The sequence below is a fragment of the Nesoenas mayeri genome, assembly GCF_963082525.1.
Source record: "Nesoenas mayeri genome assembly, chromosome: 2".
Taxonomy (NCBI): domain Eukaryota; kingdom Metazoa; phylum Chordata; class Aves; order Columbiformes; family Columbidae; genus Nesoenas; species Nesoenas mayeri.
In genome coordinates this window covers 16,530,637-16,552,480 of record NC_137543.1, presented here as the reverse complement: position 1 = coordinate 16,552,480, position 21,844 = coordinate 16,530,637, and the positions used below count along the sequence as shown (strand labels likewise).

At 41.8% G+C, this 21,844-nt stretch overlaps 1 protein-coding gene across 2 annotated transcripts; it reads left to right on the top strand.

Moving 5' to 3' along the window:
* The first annotated feature begins 10,626 nt into the window (after window positions 1-10,626).
* UTP23 (UTP23 small subunit processome component) lies at window positions 10,627-14,723 on the top strand. 2 transcript variants are annotated; one of them, XM_080340121.1, is made up of 3 exons: window positions 10,627-10,872; window positions 13,171-13,345; window positions 14,227-14,723. In XM_080340121.1, exons 1-3 carry the CDS (start codon window positions 10,685-10,687, stop codon window positions 14,608-14,610), a joined length of 747 nt encoding a protein of 248 aa, XP_080196247.1. In that variant the 5' UTR covers window positions 10,627-10,684; the 3' UTR covers window positions 14,611-14,723. The 2 variants fall into 2 exon arrangements, with proteins under 2 accessions (XP_080196247.1, XP_080196248.1); XM_080340122.1 differs by having other exon boundaries at window positions 10,658-10,765.
* The last annotated feature ends 7,121 nt before the right edge of the window (window positions 14,724-21,844 follow it).

Here is a 21,844-nt window from a genome sequence, read left to right as displayed (position 1 = left end):
AAGCGCATGCGCGGTGCCCCCGCGGCGGCTCCTCATAGGTGAGTCCGACCGCGCTTGGCCTCGGCACCGACTGCGCGGGAGGAGCCCGGTGCTTTGTGCCAGGCGCCGGTGACCGCCACAGCGCCCCCGACCTGGGACGGGAGAGGGGCTGAGCAGGCCCAGCCTCTCCTCCCCACATGGTGGGGGCGGCTGGCGAGCTGTGTGTGAGCCCGGGAACCCCGGATCCCGGCGGGACCAAGGGATGACCCGCTCAAAGGAGCTTTACACCTCATAAACCAGCTGGATACGAGCTAGATACAAGAGATCAGATAATTGAAAGGTTTAGATTTTAGCTTTAGAAAAGGAGAGTGGTGTGGAGTGAACATCGTCTGTCTTGAGCATGAACAAGGTCAGAGCAGGGGCTGCACTGGTGACCTTTGAAGGTCCAACCGAACTGTTCTGTGATTCTGTGACCAGAGCACTGAGAGGGGATACAAAATCTTATCATTAGATACAAACAAAACGCTGAACTATCAGCCACTGATGCTGTTCCCGGGAAAAGGTTTAAGTGTTGTATTAAAAGGTAACTGTTGTTTTTGACTTTCTGCTCTTATTTGTTTTTTAAAGTATTTCAAACCCTACACATTCTTCTGTAAAATGAAATGGGCTCAGAAAGGCAGGCATACCAAACACCACAAAGCTGTCCAGGCACTATGCCTAACATGTGACCTCATAAAAATTTACCTTTTCAACAATGTAGTTGACAATAATTTCTAACTAGGGGAGGAGAACACACCAACCAGCACTGATGTATCTGCATTTTCCCGCTGACACACATCCAGCATTGTCTGTGCCTACAAATGGCTTTAACATCACTTAGGATATTCCCCACTAGCTGCCTGCATCGGGGCTGGCACAAATTCAAGCGAAGAATTTAGTACAATAATGATGACCACCATGCAAATCGTATCCTAAATGGCACTGATTTCACTGACTAGATCTGCACTGGCCAACAAGAAACCTGGATACCCAGCTTAGCTAAGAACAGCTTGCAATAGATGTCTAAAGTTGGGTAGTATGAACTGCACTTTACATGTTCCATTGGGGAAAAAACTGTTAAATGGCAGTTGAAAGGGAAATTCACAATTGCAGCATCGCTGAGTTCAAATGTGCCCCAAAGAGACTGAAGGGTATGTATGCAGCAGGATTAGGGAGTTGTTCTAGAAAATAGGTTTGCAGAGAGGCTGATGCAACAATGAGCCAGAGTTTCAAGGCAGGATGCCGTGGCCAATGAGCTCAACCATCACACAGGAGCCGCAAATCTGCATCCTACCCTTCGCAGGTTTCCATGACTGAACATCTCATTTCCACTAGTATTGCCTTTTGAAGATTTTCTAGACAACAAAGTTGCTTGAGTCAATATTAATATTTCACTTTGCTGTTATGTACACATGCATATCTAGTTTAACTTTGCAAATATGATCAAACAGCTTTAATTAAAGAAAACTAAGATTAAGAAACAGGATTATGGTGGTTTTCAGCTCCATGGACTGCTGGAGATCTGTGGGCTACTTCAAAGCTGTTGGTGAAAGGTATTTAAACAGAAAAAAACATGCCTTCTGTCAGTAAATGCACAGTGCTTTACCACTGGCCAATTCTTAGGGATCTGAAAGAGAATGAAAACTCCTGGGATAAGACAAATGTGACACGTTATGCCTGCCTATCAGTATTTGAATAGAAACTAAATGTAATTGAAAAAGAAAACAAAAAAAAAAAAAAAAAAGAAGAAAAAGAAAGAAAGAAAGAAACAAAAAGTAGCTATAGCACAGAACATCAGCATATTCAAAGAGGTTGCTGTGGGCACCCAAAATAACCTTATTTGAGGGACTGCCATAGGGTTCACATTACTTAATGCACTGCCAGAATAATTCAGTCAATTTGGTTACTTATGATTAACATGAAAAATGAAACACAAATATCATCTTTCTACTTTACAGAACTCACCAGATCCAGGCAAGAGGCCATAGAAAATGTCACCATTGAAATACTGAATTATTGAAAAGGAGGCCATAAAGAGGATGTCAGACTGAAAAAATCTAGTAACATTGCCCAGGCTACTCAGGAAAACCACAAAACAGAAGACTTCCATCACAAAATATTTCAGAAAATTCAAGTAGTGCACAAACTCCATTAATCATTTTTAAACGATATTCTAAATCAAAAGACAGCTGCAACCAAAGAAAACCCTTTTATTCCCCAGTCCTGCTTAAGTAAAAACCTTGGCAGAATTCAGATGTGTCGTTTATCTGTACAGCACTGCTTCACCCTACCAGTGCTATGAGCAGAAGTAGTGTTGCTAAGTGGAAATTATCTGATTAAGGGTTCAAAGATGTAATCCCTTCCAAATTGTCAGACTGACTTTACCTTAAGGGCTAAATAAACCAACTTGAATCACATTTGTGAGTGCTGGAGGCTGAGACCACGCACATGAAAAGTTACCGGAGACGGGCTAACCTGCAATGACTTGTTACCGCCTGGTAAGTGGGTCATGTCTGAATTGTGTGTTTTTCCTCCCTACCCCCTCAGCAATTCCAAATATTTCTAAGCATAATGAAGACCTCAATTTCATTATCGCACAGTATAGAGGAATAGGGAAGAATCACTTTGGATACACATAGAGCAGTCTGTACTTGCACTGAGGCACAACAGCACCCCAAATACAAAGTTGCACTAATAACTACAATTGCCTAAAACAACATTAATTACCTACAAAAAGAAATTGTTTCCAGTAAAATTATCTCCAAAACTTGGTGGATTCACCTAACATAGACTCAAAATTACCTTGTAGTATCTTGCAACCGCACAGAAGTTTCAAGTTCAGAAAAGCCCAGATTTCTCGCAGAAACTTCAGACACACAAGCACTTGGCACATCTCCCTAGGAATATATCACTGACCTTTTTCAGTGTGCCATTATAGGTAACAAACCTACTCTGCCTTAGCAGGCAGGTGCACTGCTTAAAAATGAAGTAAGCATCTAACATCTTTTCTTTGTAAAGTAAGCCTTGTATCTGGGAGAACTGTACTGAGTATAAGGCTCTACTTAATCCCTACGTTCTAGTACAAAGCTTATTCCAGGTAATTCTACATATGGCAGGGGCTCTTTGCTCCTTTTGAACTCCCTCTGTAATTCACATCATGCCTTTTTGTAGGAGCCTCTCACTTACATACCACTTCCATATCCCACAGGGAGGGTGAAAGTCCTCCTGATGAGAAGGTCCCTCTGTGTCAGGTGTGTCTGCGGTGGGTTGACCCCGGACAACTGCCAAACACCCACCCAGCCTCTCGTTCACTTGCCTCTCCCACCGGATAGGGAGAAAATGGGAGGAAAGCAAGAACATTTGGGAGTGGAATTTTAGAAGCCATGAAACAGACAAGATCTCTTTGATGCTCATTCTTTTGTTTCCAAAAAAAAAAAAGAAAATAAAAAAGAGGTCAGAATAAGATGTATCAGGAACCTTTGGGTCTCTCCACTAGATGTAGTTTCACCCAGTGCATGCATTACTCTTCCTTCCATCAACTCCAGTAACACCCAGTAGCACTGTCTGCCTTGTGCAGGCAACACAAGTGCTGACTGCAGCTTCAGGAAGCAGAACTATGTATAAAACCAGCGTAATTCAGGGTTTTCAGCCATTTCTGTTCTGCTGACTGCAGCATCTTACATCTAAAGGAAATTAAACTGCCCCTGGCCTATCAACTCTTGTTAAGAAGGTTCTCCCTGATAAATAAGGTAGTGTTCTACACCCGCTCTGTTCAGATATTGCTGATCACTTCACCAGATGCAAGTCACTGAAGCCAGGCCCCTTGCATGCTTGTTTCTACAGCATCTACAAGATTCTGTTTCACTGATAAATGATAATCTTCTGAACTGTCAGGTATTTATACAGTGCTTACTGCTTTCCACAGAGGAGCTCAGTGTGAAAACTTAAGATCAGGCTATGTAACTGCATGGGCATTTTGTGCCAAAGAATTTTTAATTACTAGTATTTGTCATGAGGCTAATTGTGATTTCAGATGTTATTGGTGCTGATACTGAAGTGCATTCCACATTTCTTTTCTAATTTTCTTCAAGAGAATCAAAGAGAAGAAATTGGGTTTATTGGATTTTTTACCTGAAACATGAAATGGAAAGTAATAAGGTGCAGGAATGATATAAAAATTGTAAAGGTGGGAGCTGCAACAGAATAGAAACCCCCAGGGACAAACACTGAATGCCATAAAGGAACTATGGGACCAGAATGTGAGCTAAGAAAATTCAATTTCTTTTCTGTGAGAACAGAGGTTTCAGAGGCCAGGTGTGGTTTCAGCCATGCTCTTAGGCAACCTTTTAGCATTTGCTTGAAAAAATGTGAAAGCATTACTGTAAAAAAAATGGAGCAGCTATCATGGACACCACCATAGTAAGGTATTTCTGCACATTAAGGAAACATTTTAAAAATATAAGCTCTTTTATTGGGAAAGGAGGGTGAGGGGGAGAGTTTCACTGCTCAGCTTTTTCTCTGCTTTTTTCCATAATTATTTTCCAATAAATGTTTTCAATTACCTTTTATTCTTATCTACTGTTTTTACATTCCAGGTGTTTAGACATATTTTTTATTATTAATGGATCATTTACTATAGCACCTCAAAACCTTTAGCATACAACTAAGAGGAACAAAAAAATGACATAGGAATTAACAGTAAAATTACCTAATGGAAAATTATAAAAAAGACTGAGATATTTAAAGTGCTAATTTTGGCCTGTAAAACAACAAGAAGTTATTTGCACAAAATTATTATATGTTTCTAAGGAGAGACAGACTCTTGCTATAGTATCAAGTTAGGAAATTATGTAAGCATAGAGAGTATATATCATTTATTACCACAATGTAAAGGTTCCTAGTTACTGATTTCTCCCTGAAATCAATGTAAGGGTGAAAAGATACGTACAGTATCTCAGGCAACTGAACTGAATTCTCTTGCGCAAATCAAAATTTTGGCCATAAAGTCAATTTCTTGTCTGAAATAGGTTTCCCATGTAATTTCTCTTCCAATATCAATTTGTTCTGCCTTATCTTCATAATCAACTAATGGACCTTCTAATTGTTGATGACATGCAAGCTATCACATGTGGAAGGTAGCAACCTTCTCTAAGGAGAGCAAGAAATGAGGAAAGAAGTGGAAGCAAACGTGCCAAAAAATCCAGAATATTTTATGTCTTCCACCTTCCTGTAATCTCCAAAGTAAAACTATGTAGTTGATTAAATGAACTAAAACGCACCTGATATATTTACTTTCTATCAGAAATGCTAAAAGGAGGAAAAGGCACAACGGGAGACAAACTGGAAAGCTTCACTCCGTTCTTCCCCTCGATCCACCCGGAACATCAGCTATCACACCATCACTCTTTGGCAAGATATCTGCCTGTTGGAAAACAGCTCCAAAGGATGCCCTTGTCTGTCCTTCCAGCAGCACAAAACCAGCTGTTTAACATGTCCGTCTTACATAGCTGCATCAACCAAAAACGCTGCATGAACTAAATGATGTCTATCAGTGATGTGTATCTATTCAGAAAGATAAATGATTTAGTCAAGTTAGATAAGATCTGATTTTGTTCAGCATTTGTGTGAGTTTAGCTCAAGGTCATAAAAAGAGAAAAGCTGCTATGACATTTGAGAAGCTGTCAAGAATCTCACTGGTTTTAGTCCCATAATTTCTTTCAGCTCTACTAAGAAAGCTACAGTTGCCTGCAAACAGCCACTTAAAAGCCTGTATGGATCCATTGTATTCTGTTTCTTACTATGGAAATCATGAGTATGTTGTGAAACTAAATATCCTAACTTCTACATAAAATGTGTGCTTTTTATTATATGGAATTTAAAAGACAGTTAATGTGGGATATACTGCAATGAGCAGTTATGGTATTTAAACCTGAAATAATTTTCTAGCTAAGGAGGCTGGTACTAGTAGAGCCAGAAAGGTGCAGAAAGCTTTACCATATACAAAATTCTCATTCTCTGAGTTTGTACCAATCCATAAGGAACAAACAAGGCTTGTCACAGCCATGTTTGTTATAAATCCAGATGCTGCATTCCAATGAGGTAACAGAAAAATATGTTCTGTAAAAGATGAATGTACATGATGAAGGCTAAAATTAAAAAGCCCAAAACCAGCACCAAAGCGATGAAAGGAGAAGCCAGCAATTAACAATAAACATCCTGACAAATTTAACTTAACATATTAAATGCTGGTGAATCTTATTCTGTGGCGTATACATACTAAAATACACCCAGGAAAGTATTTTCAGACACACTCCAATAATGTTTTACTGTCCTGTGTTTATTAATTACAGTTTTGTTTCCAAACCTGGTAATTTAAAACCCTACCATTTTAAACTTTGTAAATCAGTTCAGTTTTTATATTTAAGCATGTCTGGTGCTAAGGTTTATTGCAGATAACCACAGAGCACAACATCTGCTCAGGAGCAACACAGATTAAAAAGGTCTGACACAGGGCAAGTTTGGGAGAATCAGGAGCTGAGATTTTTTTCTCACCAAGCTACAAGCATTTGCCAAGTCCCAGCTATTAAGGAAAATCATTATTAGGCCAACATCAAAGCTCTTTTGATAAAGAACAGTTTTCGCTTCAAGTAATCCACATGTCACAGCAATTTTCTGTTATTTAATTCTGTTGCTGCTTTACCTAGTAAAAAAGCAGCTGAACTTGCCAAGAGATGTCTCGTCTCAAAAAGCTGATACTCTGCTGAAGCAAGTTTTGTGGGCAGCAGAGCGAGTAGAGCCAGGTTCCTAAGGTGCCTGTCATTGCTCAGATTTGGTAAGTTCTGTATTAACTTACTTTGGATATACAGAAGGTCTCCTTCATTGTGATAGCTTATTTTCATAAATACTGTATATTTACTCACAGGACATTAACATTATTAATAAAGTCACAGGAACTGTTTTGTTAGATCAGAACTGTACCCTAGACCAGTATCCTGTCCAGCAGTGATCAGGAACTTGTGTTTCAGAAAAATAAATTGCTCATTTCAAATTCTGCTTTCTGTCTTTGGAAAACCAAGTCACGTTAACAAAGTTAGTGCTTCAACACCTTCCGCTCTCCTCCTCAGGTTCGTTTCCACAGCGATACTGCTGGTGGGCAATTTACTTATCCTGTGAGTGGTGTTAGTTCTTCAATAAAACAGTCACTTAAAACCAAACTCAAAGTCTTTTAGTGATGCAGCCAGATAACTGATGAAACTTCTTAATTAAAAATATAATAGTAAGTAATTTCAAAAAGGGATCTTCCTCTGAGCTTTATGACAAGCTTTACTGTGCAACAGTTTCTGTAGGCCCGTGGGGAATGTAAGAGTATTTGGCTAATTAACTCATCTGGTTAAGGATTATTCTATATAAAAGAAACAAGAAATAAGAAGGAAAGTGATATATTGAACACACACAGACACATAAAATTTGCCAAATGAGCAGGTGGTAACAAAGACAACAGTGAAGAGCAGAACTCTTCGGGCCATTAAAGGAGCTACTGAGGAAGCCACCCTGAAAACAATCAACCTGAGTTTGGTCTTGCTACAATGGAGGAAACATGATTATCATGAGTTTTACAACATTTTTGAGTGGGTGTATCAGACTGTGCAAAACTTTTAATGGGATAACAGCAGGGGCTTGTGGGATTGTGCGAAACTTACTATGGGATGTTCACAGAATTGGCCCAAGGCAGGCAAAGGAAGGATTAGATGGATCTAGGGGGACATGTAAGAAAATGGGAGGAGGGGGGTTCATGCATGAGCAGGCAGTGGTTCACTTAACTGTCTATACTTACATTACATATGTCCTCTGTGTGCGTGTGTGCATATGCTTGTCCAGGACCCATGCGAGCCTAAAACCCCTCCCAGGTCCAAAGCATGTACATGGATGGACTTCAGCAGCCAAGAGCAACAACCCCCCAGTCCCGGGGATCACTGGATTCAGCAGCTCCCATAAGATTCTTAAACTTAATTAAAAATACAAACAACAACAGCATCAACAAACACTCTACAGATTGATCACGGGAATAGTAAAATAATTGAACTTAAAAGGAAAATTGTGAATTTTATTATATGTAAAATACTATCAAAACATCAAAGAAAATGTTGAAAAAATTCTCTACACTGCTATACTATTCTGACAGACATTACTTATAACATTTAAAATTTATTAAAAAGAAACTTTAAAAGAACTGCATAGAAGTTAAATATATTTTACAGAATGGTACTGCAAGTAGTTTACCATACAATTAACACTATCTTCTGCACCATGAAGGAGAAGTCTGTGCTGCTGTTTTGCCTGCTAGCCAGCCTGCCGAACAGATTTTACCAGACCAACCGCATTACAAATGAAAAGCAAAGGAGTATCTCATCACAGTGGCATTTAACACCCTACTCTGGATTATATCTTACTTTGCATTTAGTTAAAAATGGTGGCTAGTTCAAGCTCTCATTTACTTTTTTCTCCTTTTTATCTCTGTTCTGTCATAGCAGCTCTTACCGTTGCAGATTCCACATTCTAGCCGACAAGTCCACTGTGAGATGTGCTGGCAAAGTGTTCTTAATAAGAAATAACTATCTGTCTTTCGGCAGTTAATTTAAAAAAAAAAAAAATCTAATAAGGTTTTACTTTGGAGTCTTGCTGAGTGGTTTTGTCTAATTTTTTAAATAATGAAAGTATGACGTTAGGGGAACTGAGACACCACGCCAGTATTAGAACACATTGGCCACAGGACTGAGGTTTAATAAAGACCACTGAATTCAACATATCACTTAGCTCATGGAATAAAGCGTGTATCTTTATATGTGCATGACACTCATGAGTACACACAACTGTGCCCTGAAGACAGCTGGAAAGAAGGATTTACTTAATGACAGAAATATACTGTCGACAGCACAGTCATATCCCATGGAAAATAGTCACCTGTTCTTCCCACTTTTCATCCTGTAGCCACTTTAAAATATCTTCCCATTTAAACATTTCTAGAATAGTAATTAAATACATTATTATTCAGTTTCTTTTACCACTAGCTAACCTGCTTTGAAGCAGATGTTTCACATGTCTATTTGGTAGCAAAAAGACCAATATGACAGGTGGGTATTTGCTTAAATGCCCTTAGAGCAGTCTGACTGATTACAATGATCTCACAGGCAGGTCGCTGCAAATTTTGCTTGCAATACTGTTGTCCCTGGCAGAAAGATGTGTGTTGTTGCACCTGCACAGCAAGACAGATGTCTCCAATTACCATTTTGATGGTGTTAAGATACCACATCCCTTTGCCTGCCTAAAATACAGGCATTAAGTTCAGTTTCTTAACTGCCAGATGTCTGGCGTGCTCAGGTTTTCTGATGAACAGGGAGGTGTTTGTGAAATTCAGCTTTCTGAATGACAGCTATTTCACCAGACTACAGTGAAATTAAGTTTTCTATTTGCCATGGGGAAAAAAAAAGTAGTAGTAAAATGCAGAATATATGATTTTCAACTTTGTGTTGAACTTTGTGCACGTAGAACTTAAGTTGATGTACCTAATACAAGCAAACAATAAAATCAGGCATTGAATAAGCCTTCCTGAGGAAAACATGCTGATGGATGATAAACAATACTGACAATGAAGTGTCAGAGACAGTAATTGTAATTTAACCATTATACTGAGTTAAGAAAAAGATACCTCTAGTGTATTTCTGATCTCAGCAAATGGCAGGAGCCAGCGCAGGGTCATGAATGGGTGTTCAGGTGATCAGTGTGAAGTGCCCGATGGCGAGTGGGAGCCCGGGCAGGCCCCATGCGGGGCGGGCAGCACAGTCCGCTCCTGGTGACCCCTGACGCACCGCTCGCCACCGCCACAGTGCATGATCGCCTGGCCGAGGGATCACAGAATCATTTGGGCTGGAAAACACCCTCACGATCATTGTGCCCAACCATTAACCTGACACTGGCACTAAACCACGTCCCTAAGAAACTCATCTATGCCTCTTTTAAATACCTGCAGGGATGGTGGTTCAACCACTTCCCTGAGCAGCCTGTTCCAATTCTTGACAACCCTTTCCGTGATGAAACCTCCCCTGGCACAACTTGAGGCCATTTCCTCTCATCCTATTGCTTGTTACTCAGAAGAGACCAACACCCCCCACACTACAACCTCCTTTCAGGTAGTTGCAGACAGCGACAAGGTCTCCCCTCAGCCTCCTTTTCTCCAGGCTGAACAGCCCCAGTTCCCTCAGCTGCTCCTCATCAGACTTGTGCTCCAGACCCCTCACCAGCTTTGTTGCCCTTCTCTGAACTCTTCAACACCTCAGTGGTGAGGGGCCCAAAACTGAACACAGGATTGGAGATGCAGCCTCACCAGTGCAGCGGGACAACCGTTTCCCTAGTCTCGATGGCCACACCACTCCTGACACAAGCCAGGATGCTGTTGGCCTTCTTGGCCACCCGGGCACAAGGGACCGGGCGGTGTCCCCGGGGACATCAGCTCAGCCAGCGCCCCCCGGCCAGACCGCTGCTCCGGCCCCGCCCCTCAGGTCTCCGGGGGCGCGGCTGGCGGCAAGCCCCGCCCCGCTCCGCTCCGCCGCGGCGGCCGGGCCCGGCGCAGCTTCCGGGGGAACCGGCGTTGCGGGCGGGCGGCGGCGCCATGAAGGTGACGCGGCAGAAGCATGCCAAGAAGATCATGGGCTTCTACAAGCACAACTTCCACTTCCGCGAGCCCTTCCAGGTGCTGCTGGACGGCACCTTCTGCCAGGCCGCGCTGCGCAACAAAATCCAGATCCGCGAGCAGCTGCCCGGCTACCTGGGCGGCGTCCTGCAGTTGTGCACCACCCGGTAGGGCCGGCCGCAGCCGCAGTGCGCATGCGCGGGAGACGGGGTCGGGGAGGGGGCTGCAGTGCGCAGGCGCCTGGCGGCCGCGTGGTGCCTCAGCGTCCCCTCAGCCGCCGTGGAGTCGGTGCTGCCGTGGTTGTGGGTCTGAGGGCGGTAGATGGGGCGAGGAGGGAGCGCTGTAGGCTGTAGTTAACCTGCAAGTTAACTACCCACAGAGGTAGATGCCCCATCCCTGGAGACATCACAGGCCAGGCTGGACAGGGCTCTGAGCAACCTGATCTGGGTGAAGATCACAGAATCACAGAATCGACTGGGTTGGAAAAGACCTCAGAGATCATCGAGTCCAACCCTTGGTCCAACTCCAGTCCATTTACTAGATCATGGCACTAAGTGCCATGTCCAATCTCAGTTTAAAAGCCTCCAGGGACGGTGAGTCCACCACCTCCCTGGGCAGCCATTCCAATGCCTGACCACTCTCTCTGTAAAGAATTTCTTTCTAATATCCAGCCTAAATTTCCCCTGGCAGAGTTTAAGCCCATGCCCCCTTGTCCTATTGCTGACTGCCTGGGAGAAGATGTAGCTGCTCATGGCAGGGGGTTGGACTAGATGAGCTTTGAAGGTCCTTGCCAACCCAGACTGTTCTGTGAGGGACAGGAGCTTCTTTCAATACCAGCTGCCTTTTTCTGAGATGGCAGAAACTTGAGGGATGAGGTGGGTCGAGAGGTGACGCTGGTGTGAGAGGGGCAGCTGGGTGGGCCTCTGCCTGCACCTTCTGCCTTCTTGGTGAGATGTGAACAGAGACAAGCTCAGATTTATCAGGCAGTGAGGGCATTACTGCATATCTGGAGTTTCAGCTTGTCAGTAAGGGATAGTTTCCAAAGTCACTGTTCTCAGAGGAGCACAAGGATGTGCTAGACAAAAGCGTGGAGATAAAGTGTGCACACCAAATATTTGAATTGCCTTGAAATAGCCATTTTTTCAACTTGGCTTTGTATATTGCACATGATAAAGTCTCTCTCACTTGGATTTCTGCAATGACAGAACAGCTAACTGCCCATCTTGGAGGCAAAGTATCCGGGTAATGTATACCCAGGGCTACAAAAGTTAAACACTGAGCCATATTGCAAAGCGTGCAGAACTGGCCTGTACTTCTAAACAGGAGAAAGTATCGAGTCATGACTTTACCTGTGAAAGGTTCAGGCATTGCTTTGATCCAAACTATTCCAGTCATGTCTGAATGTCACTTCTTGTTTCCTTCTTTCAGCAGTATTGGTCTTTTTGACCTGTTTTCATTTAATGCAGCTGAACCAACTCATTTTTCCTGCTGTCAGAATGGCAGGTTGGTGAGGCAGCACCTTAGTGGCACGACTAGAGCTTCCCTGAGGAAATGAGCTGGCTCACTGTGAGAGTCCTTGCGAAAAGATCAGGCACAAGTCTGTGCGAAGACTGTCCTCAAAGACTAAACTTTCGTCTCTGGAAAAGAAAAATAGTTTGTTTAATATCTTGTAGTTATTTTGGAGATAATTGTAAAATAAATAAAAATTCCAAAGAGATTTCTTGACATGCTCACTTCTCTGGTTGATCACCGTGCTGCCATATCCTTGAAGTGGTATTTCAAGGCCATGTGTTCCTACCACTGTCCGCATTTAACAGTAACACTCAGTGGCGGAACCAAGTTAGGTCTCATCTCCTGTTCACCTCTGAGTATCGGAGGTAGCATCCTCATAGGCTGTACTGAACATCTGCTCTAAGTGCTGCTAAGAGGAGGATTTTAGGTTTGTGTTTCGCTGTTTAACTGGAATGTTGTTAAGCCATAGACTGCCAGATCTTTAGTCATATTGGAAGTCTTTTGTCTTTTTTTGCTCGAATAGGTTGGATTCTGATAGCAAGTTTGAAGCAATATGATGGATGCTAATACGAGGTTTAACTTGAATGCAATAATTAATCAGTTTCTGCTAAATTGAGTAATTGTGACGTAGTAGTTCATATACTATGTGATGTCCAAACATAAATGTAATGACTTAATATTGTCACTGATACAAAATGTTTTTAAATCCATTTAATATAACAATGTTGTCACTGTTTAATCTTGTTTGGAACAGAGGAAATCTTGCTGAAGTCAAGGATTACCTGGGGATGGGCTACTGCTTTCTTTCAGATTACTAGGCGCCATTTACAAATCATGGAGCCTGAACAACTGGCCATTGTTCATTCCTAATTAGCTCACATCAGCCTTTTGCTGTTGTAAAAGATGTGTAGTTATTCCTTCATTTAGAAACCACTGTTACTTTTGGTTTTCAGGTGTGTTCTAAAAGAGCTGGAATCATTGGGGAAAGCATTGTATGGAGCAAAATTAATTGCCCAAAGATTCGAAGTTCGAAACTGTTCCCACCGCAAGGATCCTGTGAGTGGTTCGGTCTGTTTACTGTCCATGATTGAAGAAGGCAACCCTCACCACTTCTTCATTGCTACACAGGTAAATGCTCGTGGGAGACATAACTCCATTTCATTTGAAGTGATCCTCTGATACCTAAGGGTAAGGTAACCTACAGAAACGTCGATTATAAGATTTTAAAGAGCTGTGGGAATTAATCCCATAAAGCCTTACTCATTCTTAAATGTATTTGCTAATTATGAAGTAGAGAATCTTTTGTCTTACTTGAACAAGTAGGTTCTTTGACCCTAACAGGATATTGCTTAGTTTAGCAGAAAGTGTAGAAAACATCCTACCTATTGACATGTAAGAAAACAACTGATGACTGTTAATTTGCATATTGCTTGTGTGTGCACCCCTGCCCTTAACTGTTTTGCACGGTAGTCTGAAAAGTGAAATCAAGTATTAAATGACCATATAACTTCAATTTTAAGAAATTTTACAGGTTTTAACTAGAGAAAAGTTAGGACTTGTGTACAAATAAGAAAGGCAGTGTTTTTTTAGGTCTGTTCTGGGCACTGTACATGTAAATTATATAGACAATATATAAAATGGTTCACAGTGAAAGGTGTTTTAGTAAGATACAAGGAGTTTAAAATGACTTGCTGTGGAAAAAACTATCTTCTTGTGGTGTACTACATAGCAATCCACTGGGACTTTTTCTGCAAAAATGCATATATGATTATACATGCATGAAAAAGGAAACATTAATAAATTTTCCATCAGAAGTACAGCTAATCAGAAGGAGAGAAATTGAAATTTAAATTGCTCTGATAGGCACTGCCACGTATATCTGCTAGATTAAGTTTCTTATCTTTTTCATAATCTAATGTATCTTCATAGTTTTGTATTAAAAGTAGGTGCATTTGAATTGCAAATAAGATTTAATCCCAAAATATTGACTAAAGTATTTAATTTTGCAGGACCAGGATTTAGCAAACAAAGTGAAAAAGAAGGCTGGCATTCCTCTCCTATTTATTATTCAGAACACTATGGTGCTAGACAAACCTTCTCCTAAATCTCTGGCATTTGTTCAAAAGTTGCAGATGAATCAGCTTGTTCCAGAGCACCAAAAACAAAGTATTGTTGAGCTTAAAGAAAAAGAAGGACTAGTGAAGCAAGAAGGTGAAAAGAGAAGAAAACGTAAGAGGGCAGGTGGCCCCAATCCTCTCAGCTGTCTGAAGAAGAAAAAGAAGAAAACACAGGAGGGTCAGGAGCCTTCTGCTGAAAAGAAGAAGAGAAGAAAAAGAAAGCGAATTAGGGTTAAAGCAGAAGCTGTGCAGTCAGTGCAGAATGAAGAAGAATAAACCCATCTTTGTAAACAGTGCAGGACTCGAACATTGTTTGAACTTTGCAAAAAGAAAGATTAATAGGCAGTCATGTGAAATCAAGTTGTTAATATTAAAACTTATTTTTATGAGGTGGTGCTGCTTATTATTGCATCTCAATATTTGCAGGTTTTTGTCTTAATAATTTATTCTGTTGTTTAGTAATTGAGTTTATGACAAAATATTTGGCAACCCTCATGTTTCGTTATTCTCTGCAGCATCTTGATTCCTGCCAGAGAGTTCACATGATCAGTAGCAAAGTTTCTAGAAATGCTTCTTGGGTTTCATATGGGTTTTGGTGGGATCATTGAATCATTTTGGTCAGAAGAGACCCTCAAGATCATTGAGACCAACTGCTAGCCTAACACTGGCACTAGACCATGTACCTAAGTACCACATCTACACATCTTTTAGACATCTCCAGGGATGGTGACTCCACTGCTTCCCTGGGCAGCCTGTTCCAATGCCTGACAACACATTCCGGGAAGAATTTTTCCTAATATCCAATCTAAACCTTCCCTGGCACAACTTGAGGCCATTTCCTCTTGTCGTACCACTTGCTACTTGGGAGAAGAGACTAGCACCCACCATTCTACAACCTCCTTTCAGGTAGTTGCACACAGTGATAAGATCTCCCCTCAGCCTCCTTTTCTCCAGGCTAAAGAGCCTCCGTTCCCTCAGCCACTCCTCACCAGACTTGTGCTCCAGACCCCAGTCTTTCCTGTGGTTAGGGGCCCAAAACTGAACACAGTTCTAGACTTCTTCCTCGATCTAGGTTGCTATTCTTACTAAAATGAGTTTTGACAGTTGTGCTGTTACAGAATGTGAAACTGACCTAAAAGAGCAGAGTATCCTATTTACCTGTATTGTTTGAATACAAAAGTTAACTGTTGCAAAGTGACTGAATGCTGTCAAGAAGCCCCTTCCAGCCTAAGTTACTCTGTGAAGTCCAAGTGAACCAATATGTCTGTTGTTCATCATTCTTATCTGTTAAGAAGATCCTGAAAGGTGTGTGATAGTGTTGATATTCCTGACATGGTAATGGCATCTCTGGTGTGTCCCATTTATCTCTAGTTTACTCTTCCTTTTAAATAGGAAGAACACAAACTGAAAATGCTAAATCAAGGCACTGGCCGACACGTAATGGGGAGGAGTTCTGAAACACCACCAGCTGATGGTGTTGGGATTTGTGTCACTGTTCTGCAAGGTCATCAACAGACTAGAACTGAGTTGAAGGAGGGAGCTGCCAAAAATGTCTCAAATACCTGATTTTCTTTAGTAGTAATTTCCTGAACCTTGCATGTTTGGGGGCTTTAGGAGGCAGAAGTGAGTGACATTATCTGCACAGGCTCTCAAAGATCTGGAGCACATACACAGCTATAATGTATGATGCTTTCTGTTGGCTTTTTGAACTATAAGGAGGATTGTTTCACAGTTTGAGAAAACTATTTGAGGGATGGAGTTAGCCAGTCTTAGTGGAAACCGTGGAATTGTTCCCTAGAATCTGCCAGTGGGGTAGGTTGGTGTGCTTGGTGCTTGCAGCACGGGACACGCTGCTGTAGCCCCCAGTGGACACCAGTGCTCGCACCACAGCTGCTGGGAGGGTGCTGAGCCTTCATGGTGCCATCAGGGAGACGACTTGTGCCTTGGGAACTGAGTGTGAGAGGGAAGGGTGCTGTGCTCCAGGTCAAAGCTTTAATTAAAAATTTAAAACGGTCCCACTCATCGTGGTATTGTTCCTACATTGATTGCTAATAGTGGATCCTGAAGAGAAATGTAGTAACTTCTTAATGCAGCGTATTTGTTTATATCACTTCACAAGCTGTCCTGTTCCCTTCTCCTTCACTTACTTGGGCACAGCGCCATGTTAATGTAGTTTTGCTTCCCATTCCTCCTAAATATTGCTTATGTTTCTGCCCCCTCCCCAAACACACCCACAGAAAGCACTGCCAAAAGTAAAGCTTGGAGCAGACAGGTGGTTCATCTTCAAAATTTCATTCAGAGTCGGAAATATGTTAAAGCCCAGTAACTTTACTAAAAACATTTCAAAAATAGAGCAGAAAATTATTTAAAATAGCCCCTTTCAGTGCTGTTGAGACACAAAGCTTAAATATATATATATATTTTTAAGACAATAGACAGAAACATAATTACTGCGAAAAGGAATATTTTAACAGTCCTCTAGTAGCAACCACCTTAAGGAATTTAAAACAATATTTATCTGTGTTTCCTTAGTATTTTGTTACCACAAACTGAGTCACGGTGTTGCCATTGGGAAGGACTGGAAAGAAAAGGCAGTGAGCTCTTAAGAGAAAAGCTGTAAAATTTGTCTGCAGCATAGCTGCAGCTCTCCTCCAGTGAGGGAAATAACTTGTCTCTCGGTTTTGGAAGAGAGCTCCTGCCCAGGTAACAGGCAGAGGCAATCAGGCCCTGTGGTGTTACCATTTTGAAATATATGTATATAAAAGAAAAACACCCTAGTTTCCAGGTAAATAAATCTGCCAGGCCAAAGTTGCCAGGCTGTCATGGTATAGTGAAATCAGTGACGCCAGGAGCCACGTCTGCTCTTGTAGGTGTTCAGCTCCATGTGCTGCCCAAAGCTGTGATGGCCAGTCCCTTATTTATCAATAAATGGTCTGGAGATCTGGCCACATCTCTAGTGTAGACAGGGTTCCAGATGTGACTTGTCTAATTAAGTTTAGGATCGTTTTGCTGTAGCGTTATGAAGAGACTGGTCTTGGTTTTGAAACTGCAGAAAGCCAGAGGTAAATTAAAAGGCTATTGATTTCCTTTTTTTCTCAGACAGGATAAATATATATTCTGTGTCCTATGCAGTATCTCACTAAATCTTTTTTTAAAAGAGGGAAATAACACATGCTGTACCGTACAATGTATGCTCCATGTATAGAGTAATAGAAGAAAACAATAATGCTTCAGCCACAGTCTGCAGAGCATTAATGCTGAATTCAGGACAGCGTCTCATCCACCAGCAGCAGAAGATATTTACCCAGACTGCCTGCCAATTGAATTGGCTGGATTTATACACTGGTGTGATCCGGTATTGTACAATAAATCACTCCCTGAGCATCTGTTAACAACATTAAATAGATGAGTTAATTAGAAGCTTCTGGAACCTGTGATGTTTATGAATCATTAAAGTAAATATGAATATGGTATGACTTGAAAAATAGATACATTCTGGTAGTGAAAGGAAAATAGGATGTCCATGGCAGTCCTGCTCATTTATTTTCAGCTACACTGATACAGTGGGAATGACTTCTCCATCAGCATTAGAGTGTTCCTGGCGTTTCTTGAACATGTTCTGTCAGATCCAAGATGAAGAACGTCAGAACAATACCATTATTTATACTCATTGCGTGTTTCATATAGAACTTTCACAAGCAGCTACTGTATATTTCATACCTCTGTGTGGGCGTAATATCTCACACAGGGAGCAGCCGGAGATACCGCGAATGAACAAATAAGAGCCTCAGCAGGTGTTATCATTTACAATTTCAGCGAGAAAGATTGCAGTGTACCGAGAGAGAATGACAGAAAGTAAAAGTTTGAGTACCCAGAGAGTCAGGAGTGAGACAGAGACTGCACCTTGTGATTTAGGCAGGGCCTAACTAACGCTGCGAGAGGGTCTTGTGATGTATGTCTGGTAATTATTATGTCTGTGCACTCTGAGCCCCAAATTTGTCTTGGAGAGCTCAGCTGTCTGCCCACGGAGGCAGTCATTTTGCAAAAGTTGCTTCAGCTTGTTAGAAAACAGACAGTCCCTCTCTCGGAGGGACTCTATTTACTTTATTTTCTGATTTCTTCTGCAGTTGAGAGGGAGAGCATGCAGCTGCACCCCCTGTACGGATACAGGGAAACAACGAAGCTGTTAGCAAGGGTCCAATTAAAAACAACACAGAGCCAAAAGCTAGGAGGAAGAAAGAGATAGCAGATTAGTCACTGGGATTTAGAAGAAACCAAGGAAGAGAGAAAAATATTTGGGGTGGGTTCTGGGTGTTAACTAGAGGGAAGAATTGGTCAGTAGCAAAAGGTGAACCAGAAATGGCTTAGCAGTGAAGGAGAGTAGGGAGCAGAATAATAAACCATAAACAAATAATAATAAAAAATCTTCCTGATTCCCTTAAGAAAACTTCACTGCCCTTTCTGGCTCAGTTTCTGTCTTTCCAAAGTAGGGGACTGACTAACCTGCCCGCAGATCCCACGTTGGTAGCCCGAGATATCCCGCAGAGTGTTGGTCTCACGATGCCAAACACTCCTTGTATTCATGGTTTTTCAATATCAAACACTTTGCAGCACTGGCAGGGTTGCAGCCAAATCCTTCTTCTGTAGAGCTCGCCTGACATTGCAGGTGGATCGCTGCCCAGCATGCACATATTACATCCAGGAGCAACGTTACTCATGCCATTATTGATAGGGTGAATCCATGTAGTTAATTGCTCCGGAAGGTACTCACAGCAATAGCCTGGGATAAACTGCGACTCTTCTGGCTGTGGAAATCATGACCCGAAGCATAGTATGGAGTTTTTTAAGTCTAATCTCCTTCCAGGAACTCAGTAGGGGACTTCAAAGTTTCTTGTTGCAGTCTTGACTTCTAGTTGATCCAGGATGATCTTTTTGCCATGTTCATTCCTCTGGGGCCAAAGATGCTATGACTGATTCGACTCTTCAGGGCGGTTACTCTTTCAGACTGTCCTGGAGAAACACCGAGGACATTTTTCACTCTGTGAATTGGCACCCGTTTCGACAGGCAGATTTTCAGAAAAAATGAGGAGAGCAGTTTTCTAGAATTCCTGGCTCCGTCTTTCATCCCCTGACCTCTCTGTCGGTTCCTGAGAATACAAGCAGGGCTGTTTTGGGATGGCCCAAAAATCTGTCTAGCCCAGCATCATGCCTCCAGTAGGGGCTGAAAGCTGTTCCTCAGCAATAGGATGAAAATAGACAAAACATTTTTTTGGTGCTTCCCTAGGTTACTTTCCAACTTGCTGACAATTTGTTAGAGTTCCTGACCCAGGAAAAATATTTTGTTTTTAACAGTGTACAATGACTTTCTGCTTCACTAATTTGTCCAGTCTCTCCTGGAGATCTCTAATTCTCTGTGGTAATGTGTTGCACAACTTGAACACATCTTATGAAAAATACATTCATGTGTCTGTTTTGAATGTGCCACCTACCAGCTAGCAGTTGTAATGGGTGAAACATTAAGCAGTCACCCTTTCCTTGCCACTCGTGACTGCATAGACCTCTGTGATATTTCCCCTCATTTGTCTGTTTTCCAGACTGAAAGGTCTTCTGCATCGCAAATAGCAGCACCTAACAGGAAAACAGATTTGAACTTACCCAAGCCCATTTGAGAAGACCAGAGTGTCTCTGCTTTCTGCTGGATGTTCTTTAAGGAACAGCATAGACAATAGCCTTGTGAGAAAAAACACAGGACAGGAACATTCAGCCTTTGTTTTGCCACCAGCTCCCTGGCTGCCTGAGCTAAATACCGTTGCCCTGGGATGCGTCTTGGCTTCTCTCCTATGGAATGATGGTGTAAGTATTTCCCTGAGCTCACAAGCTGCTCAGAGGTTGGGATCACTAGCAAGCACAAGTCAACTGGCTGCTGGGCTGACACCGTTGTAAGACCTCAATACACAGTAAATGCTAAATAAAACTCAGCCACACACAAGATTTATGGTTGTAAACCTGTACCCTACATTACAGATGGAAATTATAATTTGAATAGAATTATAGAACAGCCCAGGTTGGAAGAGATCTCAAAAGATCATCTAGTCTAGCCTTTCATGGGAAAAGGAATCCAGATGAGATTATCTAGCACCCTGTCCAATTGCATCTTGAATAGTATGATGGGGACTTCACCATGTCACTGGAGAAGTTATTCCAGTGAATGATTGTTCTTCTGTAAAAAATGTCTTTCTTATGTTGTTATGAAACTTATGCTAGTGCAACTTGTACTTGTTGCCCCTTGTCTTCTTCATGTGGCTACTTGTGAAAAGAGAGCCTCCATCCTCTTAGTAGCTGCTCTTTAATACAGGAATACTGTGATGATGTCCCACCTGAACCTTCTCTTCTTCAGGAAGAAAAGACATAACTCCTCAATCTTTCCTCACAGGGTAGGTTCTTCAGCCTTTTGGTCACTTTGGTGGCCCTCCCTTGGACCCTCTCCAGTCTGTTTGTGCCTTTCTTGAATTGTGGGGACAAGACTGCTGCTATCAGAACCCAGGCAGGCCTGCCAAGCTTCTGAGCTGAAGACAGTAAAAATTAAAATGGGGATATTACATTCATACAAATCACTGTTCTGTGCCAAGCTGTGGACTTTTTCCATCTACCTGGCTTTTTGTGATGTCTGAGGGACCCGATTTCAAGTCTGTATTTATTTCTTAATGCTATTGAGAACTAGGACATTATTATTACATATGCTTGACCATATCAAATCGGCAGACAATTAGCTTCAGTTATGTAAAATATCTGAGGGATGTTTAATTTATTAGATATTTAATTGGTCTCTCTGTGTAATGGACTAAGGAAAAAGTAAGAAATAAGGCTGTATAATTAATCTGAAAAGTCTTGTTTCCTCCCCTCATTCTTTCCTTTTCAGCTATTGAGATTTTTTTTTTTTCTTGTTGTTATTTATAACTTATTTAATTATCTGCTTTGGAGTAATTTTTGGTGGATACTTGCCAGTTTACTAATATTCGCTGCCCACTACCTGGTGGTGTCACAAACACACCATCTGTTCACTTGTGCCTTCCAAAAGTCTCTGAAGTAGCTACTCAAGCTGCAGGTGGTAGGATTGCTCAAAATCACATAATCACCAAACTTCTAAATAAAAAAAACCTTTTCCTTCATGTATGCTTTTTTTTAAGTGACATTTGATTAAGGCTTTCTCAGCTCCCCTCCTTTTATACATGAACTTAACTCCACCACAAAGCTGGTACCATTATGCTGAAGACCAATGTCCTGCTTTCACTTATTTGTTCGGGTTTTTTTTGTTTTCTGGAGGATTTATCAGAATTTTTTATCCATGATTGGGCCAAAACTGTGTGTCCCAGCCCACGAACCCATTTCTCTTGATACCCTACTCACCTGCCTACTGGTAAGCGCCACTTGGTTGGTATATTTGAGAATGACGTGAACAGCACTTCTCTTTGGCTGTACCCCTGCACCAGCATCTCTGCACCCAAGATTC